General features: G+C 33.8%; 1 protein-coding gene across 1 annotated transcript in view; it reads left to right on the plus strand.

The window, feature by feature from the left end:
• The window catches only part of ADGRV1 (adhesion G protein-coupled receptor V1), a 602,359-nt gene that overhangs the window by 70,862 nt on the left and 519,303 nt on the right, over nt 1–12,194 (plus strand). Inside the window, exons 10-13 of the mRNA XM_003261601.2 lie at nt 3,820–3,996; nt 6,424–6,647; nt 11,301–11,427; nt 11,522–11,707. Of these exons, the coding sequence (XP_003261649.2) occupies nt 3,820–3,996; nt 6,424–6,647; nt 11,301–11,427; nt 11,522–11,707 (714 nt within the window). The remainder of the gene's footprint in view (nt 1–3,819; nt 3,997–6,423; nt 6,648–11,300; nt 11,428–11,521; nt 11,708–12,194) is intronic.

Genomic DNA, 12,194 nt, shown 5'->3' on the forward strand with positions numbered 1-12,194 from the left:
TGTCAGCACTTGGTAGGGTGACCGTTTTCATTCTGAAGACTCCCACCTTTTTTTAAGCTGAGCCTCCAGGCATACTTGTGCTGTTAGTGTATTTTTCGAGAACTCTTGTCCAAGGGGCTTAGTGGGTGATCTGTTACGGGGATGTAGGATTTGTCAGTATGTAGGCGACACCTTTTTGTAATATACCTACACAGAGGGAGGCATTTGCTGTCTTGCCCAGAGCCCTACTCTAATGGCAGTAGATCCTGATCTTCATCTTTATTATTATTAATTTGTGTTTTCTTGCATCTCCTCCAAGTGGGAAAATTTTCATGTGTTGCGTGCTTCTGCCTGTGAGGATAACTCACTCTCTGGAGGACCCTTGGATTTTTCTTGGAGTGGAAAGATAGGGAACATGGCTCTATTCACAATTGTGTCTGGTTTGTCCTGTGGCTTGTGGATGCCAGGGAGTCTGGATCTGTGAAGTGAAATACTGCAAATGGCCATGCACATGACTTGGGTGCTTGTGAGCATTAATTTAAAACAACTAGAATGCTGCCACCAGAACACATTTAGAGCTATATTTAGAAATTAAAAACAAAAACAAAACCTCTGACTTTATACAAAAACATGACATAATTTGTTTGCTTTTAAAAATTGATTTTATTAATATGGAAATGCATATTGATTTTACCAGTTCACACTTAGAGTAGCATTTCTCAAGTTTCAAGACTGTGTGGGATACAATTTGTTGAGTTTCAGAATTTAATGGAATTTTTTTTGACATTAGCACTTGTTTGTCTTCTCTGCTGTCAGTGTCCTCAGGTTTCAGGGTTTCAGAACATTCTCATAAGTATATGTTTAAGGGCTTTTTTTGGGATTTTTTGGTCTTACTCCAAAAAATCTGTTTGTCTCCAGTCTTGCATAATCTACAACTCATGCAAGAACCAGATTATTAAAACAAGTGGAATGAGGCAGAGATTTTACACAGTTGCTTTTGCTTTCATGGAAGCCTGGGCATTCTGGCTTATGTGAAGTAGTCGCAGTGATGTGACAGAAGTTTGAGAATTGACGATGCAGAAATGTTGTTTTGGAGTTACAGAGAATGTTTTTGTTATCATTTTAGCTTTCTAATTTCTTTTCTCATAATGCCTCAAAACTAATTTTTACTGTGGGTAAAGACAGTAAAAACTATGCTAATACATAAAAAAATCTGTACCAATATCAGTATCCTCTATGTTAAACTTTTAATCTTTTGAAAAGGTCCAATATTTCTATCCAAGTAGCTGCAGAGAATTCTTGTATAAATACATCCTTATTAGGAACTTTGTACAAGTCAGATATTATCCTAACTACTCTGCTTCAGCATTCTATATAAACATGACAGAATTAATTTTTGATGACACTTGAAAACTAAGAAAAAAGTTGAAGAAGGATGTAATTAATATCTGATTTTTGGTGATCCTGGGTTAGAAAGTTGCACCACTAATTTCAGACTCAATTCTTTATGTATCTATTTAGTTAAAAAACAAAGGTCTTACAGTGCAGTTAATTTAACACTTGCTTAGGGTGAACAAGGCATTATTAGTCACTGACACAAGTCATTGAGGTTCAAAACAGCTGTAGGTTCTGGAAGGCTGGTTGGAATAAGAGGGTTGTGTAGTTTGCGTAGTACAAAATGGATGAGCAACTCAAGAATAGGAAGCCTCAGCCTCTGCATGCAAAGTTGAATGAAACTAAAGAAAGGAGAATTCTTTAGTCGCTCCTCATTCTTTAGTAACCCTCTCAGCTAAATACATTAGTCTGAGATGCAGCTTTTGGCAAGCATGGGGTTACTAATGTGCTGTCCCAGTGGCAAACTATCTGAAAGTAAAGAACGATTCTTTATGAATGAATAGAGCAGTTTGATTTAGCAGATGGAACCCAGACAAAAAAAGGCTTATAGGCTAGGAAATAAGCCCTGTACAATTAACATTTTCTTTTCCATCAGTTCATTTCATAACTGTCTACATTTTCTTTCTATTTGTCAAAAATACTATATCTAGTATTAATTCTATAACTTTTTTGATAAGTGTAAGGAAATATGACTTACATATTTCTTTCTTTTTAGAAAGTTTTGAGTAAAAATATATTGTTTTTTTCTTGATGCTTAACACAGTATTATCAGTTTAGCTCTTTTTGAATATACAGCAATGACAATGTTCATTCACGAACATGTGCTTGGTCATACATGACCAGTGTATTTTAGAAATATCTTTGCCTTATAACAATGCACACTATATTTATATACCATTCAAATATACGTATTTTATTTAACTTTGTGCTATTTTGTAAGATAAATAAATATATATGTGTATATATATATATATTCCTTTTCTCTAGAAAGAATGACAGTTACGTGACTTTAATTATTTATCTTTACATTTTATCTACATTGTAAAGTAAATGCAGTATACTAAAGATCACGTTTTATTTTATGTGGCTTCAGCTATATGCCAATACTTGACAAAATTGATCAATCTAATTTTTTTCTTTTTTCAAATGAATATTTACCAAAACCAAAATTATTCATGTCTTTCTCCTGTATATGATTTTTTAAAGCAAAATGTGTGACATTTAAAAAAGACATTTACTTTTACTCATTAAAATGTACTATCCATCGCAAAGTAGGAGAGAAATCAGTACCAGTCCTGTCCACGTGTGGAAAATCAATTTAAATCACAGGTCTACTGGTGGTTAATTAGTGTCATCATTTCAATATTATAAAGCCTAACAGAGGGCTTTAAAGAGTGGGAGAGACATGTTTTATTAAGTTAAAAGTTGCATTTTATTTTAATATTTAAAATTCCTATGGTTTTTGCAGTCCTGTAATGATTACCTATTCCTGCACTCCTGAAGTGAGCACTGTGTGCAGTGAGAAGTTAGGTTTTGAAAAGTTAGAATATTTAAGACGTTGAATGTTTGTGATTTATCAGAATTCTTATAGAGCTCAGATTGTGTAGAAGGGAGGAATTAACAAATATTTATTGTGAAGCTGCTGCAATTTCAAGTCTATGTCAAGCCTACATCATGTATTGGGAAAATGCTGAAAAGGACACAGACCCACAAGAGCTCTACAGACCTGTTGGGAAGTAAAAATCTGGAATGCATCAAATGATGATAAACCAGCAATTTGTAAAATGTGTAACTACAGAGACACTGTATTTATACATTGCAGTTCTTTAAATGTAAAGATGCGTGAAGTTATAAATGGAGTTCTGAGTGGTCTTCTGATACTGGATTTTGTCTGGAGGAGAAGGGAAATGGGGGATGATTGGAGGTGTGGGTCAGTGGAAGACAGGAAGGAGATGTGGATGACTCTCTGATATTTGGCTTTAAGGTCAAGGTAGTTGGATGTAGGTGGCAAGGAGGAAAAGCAGGTGGTGGCACTGGTGATGATACTAGTGAAGGGGCATGCAACAGGGACGGTGGTTTCTGTTTTGGATATTGTATATGTAAGGTGTTTGTGTGACATTTATATGATGTCTGGTGGCAGTTGGTTATAATGATTTGGAATTAGAGGGAGAGATGCAGAGATTATTAAGGAGCGGGCATAAAATTATAAGATAAAGGGTTTAGGCAGACCCCTGGGGAATAATAACAATTGAGGGGCAGAAAGAGCTCCAGAGGCCAGGGAAGGAGATTGAAAAGGGATGGTGAATGAGGGAGGAGGAGAATAACATTGCCAAGTTATTGGTGACATCTACCTATGCTTGCTTTGTTGCCCCATGCTGTTAAGCTTTTTTAAAAAATTTATATCCTATCAATTCTTACTACTTTTTGTGTATTTGTTTATTATAGTTGGAAACTGTGGAGTTGTTGAACATAATTCCTCCAATCCCACCCATAAGCCCTAGATTTGGGGAAATCTGCAATATTTCTTTACTGGTTACTCCAGCCATTGCAAATGGAGAAATTGGCTTTCTTAGCAATCTTCCAATTATTTTGCATGAACCAGAAGATTTTGCTGCTGAAGTGGTAAGTAGGCTCTTTCTTACTGATGGGGGCTAATGAGTATGAAGTAATGTACAGACACTGTTTTTAAAATAGGATTAGCATATAGGGTTAACAGATCTTAAAAAGCTTCACCATGTACAAGAAGCCTTCAGTATGTCACATGAAATAGGTAACTGATGAGTATGTGATTTTTCCATCATTGTTTACAGTATTAGATAGAATGAAATTGTAATTAATTGCTCACAGTGAGTGTAGGATATTTGATGTGACAGCTTTCAGATAGTTCTATGACATTAGATACTACAGTGGTGCCAAACATAAACTTTTTTTTTTTTTTGAGAGAGGATTATTTTACTCTGTCGCCCAGGCTGGAGTGCAGTGGTGTGACCTCAGCTCAGTGCAACCTCTGCCCCGGGCTCAATAGATCCTCCCACCTCAGCCTCATGAGTAGCTGGGGCTACAGGTGTGTGCCACCACTCCTGGCTATTTTTTCTTTGTATTTTTAGTAAAGATGGGGTTTTGTCATGTTGCCCAGTTTGGTCCCCAACTCCTGAGCTCAAGTAGTCCACCTCCCTCGGCCTCCCAAAGTGATGGGATTACAGGCATGAGGCATTGTGCCTGGCCTATAAACCTTTTTTTTTTTTTTTTCCTTAATGGCCAAGACATGGTACCACAGGTGTGCTTGACCTACTTCATTTCTGAGCATTCCATATGCTTGGGTTGGAGTGAGGTGGCCAGCTTGGGCCTTATGCTTGATGATGGAGATGATAGTGGTAAAGTTGTGGAATGTTAAATCTTAAGAATTTTTTACTTTCTATATACAATATATGTAAATTTTTGCATATAGACATACAAAAAATTCACATGCACAGTACCCCATCCCTACCCTTGCCCCCACCCCCACATGCCCTGGTTGAATTTTTCTCTTAGGGATGGCTCTTCCTTCAGCCTTACCATTTCCTGAGTCATAGTTTGTCCCTGAGACCTTCTCCAAGTCCCCCACACTTAAATTTGATTTAAACCGAGTTGAGGTTTAGATCAGAAAGAAGGAGAGTTGTTTTTGTTATCAAAGCCTTACGTTAAAATATGGTGACCTCAATTTTCATTGTATATTAGCTTCTATAAATGGACAGAGAAGTTTCATTTTTCAAGATGGTTTTGATTTTTCATATTTTTCTGAATACACTCTTTTCTTCTAAAAACGGAAAAGCATTTCGTTTGCTCTTAAAGAGTGGATTGCTTTTGTCTTAGATAGCTGTAAATTTACCATTTCATATTTTTCCCTTAAGAAAAATTAGCTTTTAGGAAGTTTTGGGCTCCTTAGACCTGCATTCTTCCCTCCTTGGGAAACAGCAGAAAAACTAGGAGTTTTCCTTTGTTTGTTCCAGATACAGCCTGGATGATGCCCACTCCCTCAAGGTGATTCAGGGCCCCAGCCCTCTGTTATAAGAATCTTTGCTCACTAGTCTCAGGTTATGACCATTGTTAGCTGAAGTAGCAGAATGATTAATGGAGAAAATGTCTTGTTTTTTTTCCAAGATGAGATTAAAGGGCAAAGAAAAAATAAAACAGGATACTCCTCTTTTAGGAGCATAAAAAGGGTAGCGTAATCTAGCATTAAATATTCCTTTATATTCTTCCTTTGAAAAAACTTCATCATGATATGCAGTGATCCTTTTATTATATATTTTTTAAAGTATACTGCCCTTGAGTGAAACCTCCAAATATAATTTGTTTCAGAATTATTATAATAGCTTCCATTTATTTAGCTTATACTGTAGAGAGGCACTGTCCTAGATACTTTACTTAAACAGTTCCTCATCCTCACCACAAACTTGCCAAATAGGAAATCATTAGCTTTATTTCACATGAGAAAACTAGGATCAGAGAGGTTAAGTAACTTGCTTAAGGTAACCCAGAGTCATGATAAAAATATCTGATTTTATTTCTATGGTATTTATCATATTGGTTAGACTTTTTTTTTTAATTTTACCCCCATCACTTAGGATGTATTTTATATGACATAATTTTCCAGTTTTAATCACTAGAGTTTATTTTTCAGTTTATATTGTGATAGTAAGTTCATTTTCAGAGAACCTCTAATGGAAATTTATTATTTAGCAAGATTGCTGTATGTTTTTCACAATTCTTTGGGCTTTAAAATATTTGTCTTTTATTAAGACAAACCCAGATTAGACACATTTTTGGATGAGGGTAGTTTTGTATGTCAATTTGATTAGCAAAAATTAATAAAAATACATCTGAAGTTATTTCCATGGTTAAAGGATTGTTTGGTTGTGTTTTAATGCATTTAATAGTTCATTTCTCTATACAGAATACATATGTTCACACAGTAATATATGTACAAACTAATAACAATACCAAAGCTTATATAATTTCTGAACACATGTTTTAGAAGAAATTGTTCTGTTCTTTTCTTTTTATAAGGTATACATTCCCTTACATCGGGATGGAACTGATGGCCAGGCTACTGTCTACTGGAGTTTGAAGCCCTCTGGCTTTAATTCAAAAGCAGTGACCCCGGATGATATAGGTCCCTTTAATGGCTCTGTTTTGTTTTTATCTGGGCAAAGTGACACAACAATCAACATTACTATCAAAGGTGATGACATACCGGAAATGAATGAAACTGTAACACTTTCTCTAGACAGGTAATAACCCATTTAGGTAATGTTTAGTATCATTTATGTTTGAGTTCTCTTCAATAACTTTGATTTTTTTTTACTCTTTTTTTCTATATAAAGTAAAAAAAAAGAATCAAGTAAATAGTGTTATACTGGCCTTCAGACTTTTCTGTTATTTGTTGATGGCTTCTGATTAGACTGTGAGTGTAATTACATCTTTCAGTGAATTTTTACCGTGCTTTTCATCGTGAAGAAGCACTACAGAGAGAATTTATGGAGGGTATCAGATAAATATGAAACATAGCTAATATGTTGTTATATTAAAAAAAAATAGGCACCAGCAAATCTAAAATGTTAGGTTAAGCAAACAGTTCTGCTGGCTTTATGTTCAACAGAAGAGAGGACTAGAGCTTGTGAGTAAAAAGAAGACATTAATCTTCATGTAATAAAATTCTCTTTTTTACAGGGAACTTAAACATTAATTGTGTGATTATTTTCTAAAGAATCAAAAACTGCACAAAATTAGGAGATACCTTTTCAGTAATAAATAAGAATCGACTTAGTGTTTCTCAGTGGGTAATTTAGATTAAGAAAATTTCACAATCTCTCAGAAGAGTTTTTTTTTCAGTAGTTCAGCAAATCCTTTCTAAATATATAAAATACTGTGTTTAATGATTTAATAATTCTAAAAAATCAGAATCAGTCTTATCCCTAACACAAGTCTCTTTAAATGAAAGTTGATTCATATTAGAGAAGGTTACTGTGACTTGAGGGCTTTGTGCAATTCATATTTAGAAACAGTGAAATTCAGAGATAAATTCAAGGGACATTTTGTGTTACATTATTCAGGACTAAAGTAGTAAAAGTTATTTTATATAGTCCCTGGATCTCTCTGTAACAGTGTCTTATAGATTTTTCTTTGTAAGTGTTTTGTCTAAACACATTTTAAAAAATCTGATGAGTAACTGATTTTTATTTTTATGTGAAAGAATGTAGGCAACAAATTATTGAATGTCCACTGTTCCTTTTGCTTTCTTTCAAAACCACATTGTCTTTACTTCCTTTCTTACATAAAGAGTAAAACAAAACAACCAAAATATCAAGCAAACAAAAAAACCAAAAAGCAAAAACCAATTTACAACACACACACACACACGTGCGTGCGCGCACACACACACACGGAGTCTAGATGACTTATGGTTTTAATATATGTTTCAGACTCAATCTTAAGAAAAGGTATTTCATACAATGAAAAAATCAGTAAAATGTAATGAAATGTAAATTGGAAATTATTTTTTTCATTTTTGTTTTTTTCCTTAAGTAAGGTGTAAGCATTCAGTGGACAATCTTGAAAACACCTAAAGAAACAGAAACAGTGATGATAAACCAATGCTGTGGGAATCCATAGAAACTTTGTTAGCTTAGCTGACAGTTTCTACTCTCAACTAAATGTTTGAAGAGTGATTTAGACTATCCATCTGCAAATTGATAGTGACTATTCTTTATATTCTTTCAAACTATTCATTTTTAAATCTTATGTAAACATTTGAAATTAAGTATAATTTTTAAGGGTTTATTTTGTTCTTCTCTTTCCATCTCCTATGGGTAAAAATAGTACATAAGGAAGTACAAATCATGAGGTAGAAAATTTCAGAAATTATTGGTTCTTTTCAAATAGAGGAAATTAGTTCAAATATATATTAAAATATTTTAATTTGATTAGTAATTGGTGCATACTTGTATTATCTCATTTGTGTGTGAACAAGAATGAGCAAATTACATTTGAGTGTTCAGAGACATTTAGTTAAATAAAATCTAGATATCATATTATCAAAAACTCCCTCTTAATTTTGCAAATTTTTAACAAAACTTGAGTGAAAGAATAAATGAATGATAGCAAGCATGATTACAATAAATCACAGCACAATATTGCAATAAAAATAGTTAACAGTTTATTGTGATAACAGTTTATAATTTCCTCTCAATGTCAAATCCAAGTTCAAATTCTCTATATTTCAACTCAATATAGACAAAAGTTGCTGTGGTACTAAAAAACTTGTGGTGCTTTCAAATACCATGCTGGTTAAAAACATTCTATTTAGTTTTCCTCAAATCACAAACAATGTCATTGTGCCAGTTTATTTCAGAAAAATTTTGGTGTATGTGGTGTATAACCCTATATTTATAAATGGTGCATTTGACTTTAAAAATGAAGCTCTAGGGCTCTACATTTGACATGTGCTTTCAAGGCTGTTTGAAATTGAAATACACTGCGGATTTGGAAAAGTGTTTTGGTTTCCTGATACAAAGTTGTATTTAAGTAATATTTGGCAGATTTAAAAGGTACAATGATATGGCTTCTTCAGTATATTCCTGTGCAAATGATATAGGTATAGATTTCTCTAGTTACACAGTTTTGTTTTTTCTAACTCAAAGAACAACTGGCTTTAGATCTGAGACTAGAGGTTTTTATTTTTTTTAAAATCTAATTAAAGCTACTAAGTAATTATAAGCAGGGCTGAATGAAATTTGTTCAGCTGCTGTGGTTTGTGAGCCTGTACAGTGCTTGGCAGGCACAAGCGCCTTGGAGGAGGCCTGGAAAGGAATGTCTTGAATGGGTCTTGACAAGCTTGCTGGCCATGGGGTCATCTTCCATAAGTGGGAAATGCCGAACCTCTTGCTAGCATTTGTCAATGGCAAAGAATCCAGGGTGCAGAGTTCCCATAAAACGAACATTACTAGCTCTTGGGAAAAAAGGAAGCCTTTCTTTTGCTTTATTTTTCCCCTGCCATTCTAAGTTTCTCGCAGTATTAGTGAGATTTTAGCAAATGGTGCCCTGCCTCCTTTTTCCCCTTCCCACGCTTCTTTCTGTGTTGACAGGGTAGAAACTGAAAGGTTTGTCGTGTATTTTGGGTAAGTATACAAAATAATACCTTGTTTTTGGTGATTCAGTATTTTGTTTTGCAAGTGATTATTTTTAGACAAGGCTGCTGTTCTGCATGATTACAGGTCTTGGGAAATTTTGCTTGTCCACCTGGCCGTGCATGCTTTGTGTGCAGTTTCATTTTCTAATGATAAGGGGAGCTTACACAAAGTTGTTTTTATTTATTTTTGGTCCTGAGAGTTTTGCACTGTGAATGCATTTAAAATATTTTGAAATTTGAGAATTAGTGTAATGACATTTAGAAGAACTTAAAATTTTTAACTTTCCTCGTAGGTCCACATAACCTCAAGAACAATTACTGTGCTGTACTTCTGAAATTTTTAACCAACATCTTTTATGAATCTTGTAGCTTGTTTAACAGAGAATTAGCAATCAATTTTCTGAACAGTTCCATTGGTTTTCTGAGTGCATCTAAGCAATTTCTTGCTTATATCTAAGAGCCGTATACAGAACTTTTCAGAATTTGCATTTCACATAAGGGTAGCATATTTTAAGAAAGTTTAAAAATAAATTTGTTTAATGTTCAGAGTGAATTTTTATATTTTGCATTCTGATCCAGTTTTTTCTTTCCTAGCTTATGTGGATATAAGAAATTTTAATTAATGAGGATATTGATATAAATGATGGACAAATTTGCTATGAAAATTATAAGACTGTTTTAACAATATAAAATAACTCTCCTATTATTTAGACTCTTCTGTGGCGACTAGCATGCTAGGTATTATCAGACTTCTAAAAACTAGGGAAGGATGTCAATTCAGATTCTCTGTTAAATAGGAAGTGAGCTTTTTTCCTACATGTTTCTACATATGAATTGTGGTTTCATTGTGATTTGAAGTCTGAGCATGAGTGTATTTTTGGTTCAATAGGACGTGACATTTGGCAAGGTTTAGAGCAGCTTGCGGGATTGATAATCCTTAAGAGCCTGCTGGCTTTTAAACTCTCAGATCATTGCAGTCCAAGTCCCTTTGATCGTTCTAATTATGCTCTGAACGTTAAAACCAGAAATTTAAAAAACATATTGTTTTACTATGTTTTTTTGGAGATACATAGGAACTGGTATAACATGTCACGCATCTCAGATCTATTCTATTCTTTTTTTTCTTATATTCCCTACATTTTCTTTTATACTAAAAGAAAAAGAAGCGCAGGTTTAAAATTAAGGAGAATAGAAGGCATTTGAAACCACAACATATTCCTAAAATGTAATCACAATTGTGTTTATTTTTTATCAGCGTGGCTTGCTTTAGTCCATTTAGGTATCCAGCTATTATGTGCTCTATTCAGTTAGCATAATCTTATGTAATGAGTTTTAAAAATAAATTCAAGTGTATGTAAAATTGACAATTTTGTTTTAAGCTATCTGCTAACTACATGTTACAAATTAAATTTTTCTAAAACTGGAATCAAATCTGCAAATTTTGATGCTTTATATAAATAAAATATATTGATGACATTTGGTTACAGTATTCTTGGTGTACATGTGTAGTGTTTGGTTTTTGTCAAATAAAAAAAGATGCAATGAATTCAGAAATAGAAGTTCTTTCATAACTGTTATGAGTAAAACTGTTTTGATCTTAAATGATTTCAACACACGTGAATTCACTTAAGGTCTAATTCCTCATAGCCTTCCTTTTCATTGTCTGGAAGAGCTGTAAATATTGCCTTAAAAGCCTGCAAAATTCAGAAGTAAAACTGGAAGTAGCGGGTGCCATTTTCCCCTCTGACTTCTCTAGGGTTAACGTGGAAAACCAAGTGCTGAAATCTGGATATACTAGCTGTGACCTAATTATTTTGGAAAATGATGACCCTGGGGGAGTTTTTGAATTTTCTCCTGCTTCCAGAGGACCCTATGTTATAAAAGTAAGTATGAAAAAAAACTTCCATTTATTCTGTGCTCACAACTTTAGAAGAATGATCTCAAAGGGTTTCAACTTTTGTGGATTTGTTTTTAAAGGAAGGAGAATCTGTAGAGCTCCACATCATCCGATCGAGGGGGTCCCTTGTTAAGCAGTTTCTACACTACCGAGTAGAGCCAAGAGACAGCAATGAATTCTATGGAAACACAGGAGTACTAGAATTTAAACCTGGAGAAAGGGAGATACTGATCACCTTGCTAGCAAGATTGGATGGGATACCAGAGGTATGGGATTTTATATTTTCTTTGTGTTTCTTTGTAAGATTGATAGTATTTGGTATATTATGAATATAAATATTTTGAATATTGGCAAAGAGACAGGAAAGAGGTGGGCAAGAAAAGATTGAGAAGTGCATAGATTTGGAAAATTTTTAACAAAAGGTTAAAAAATGAGGACTCATTCATATTAGAATGGTATATTTTTGCCCCACATAACGGAATAACAAACAATCTCAGACTTTCAGTGTGTGATCAGTTTTCATCTCCTTTTAGCTTTATTCATGTTAGGGCTTCCTTTAGGTAATATGTATTGACTGAACTTTTAATGATGTGGTTTTAAACTGAAGAAATTTTGCTACAGAATTACTTTGTTCAAAAAAAGAAATTTGAGTTTTATATTAATGGAACCAGGTATAGTTCTATTATGCTGACTCACCAATACATGTGTAACTCTTTAATTTTATTTTATTCACTTTTGTAAGTTTAAATGACT

This window comes from Nomascus leucogenys, chromosome 2 (assembly GCF_006542625.1).
Source record: "Nomascus leucogenys isolate Asia chromosome 2, Asia_NLE_v1, whole genome shotgun sequence".
Taxonomy (NCBI): domain Eukaryota; kingdom Metazoa; phylum Chordata; class Mammalia; order Primates; family Hylobatidae; genus Nomascus; species Nomascus leucogenys.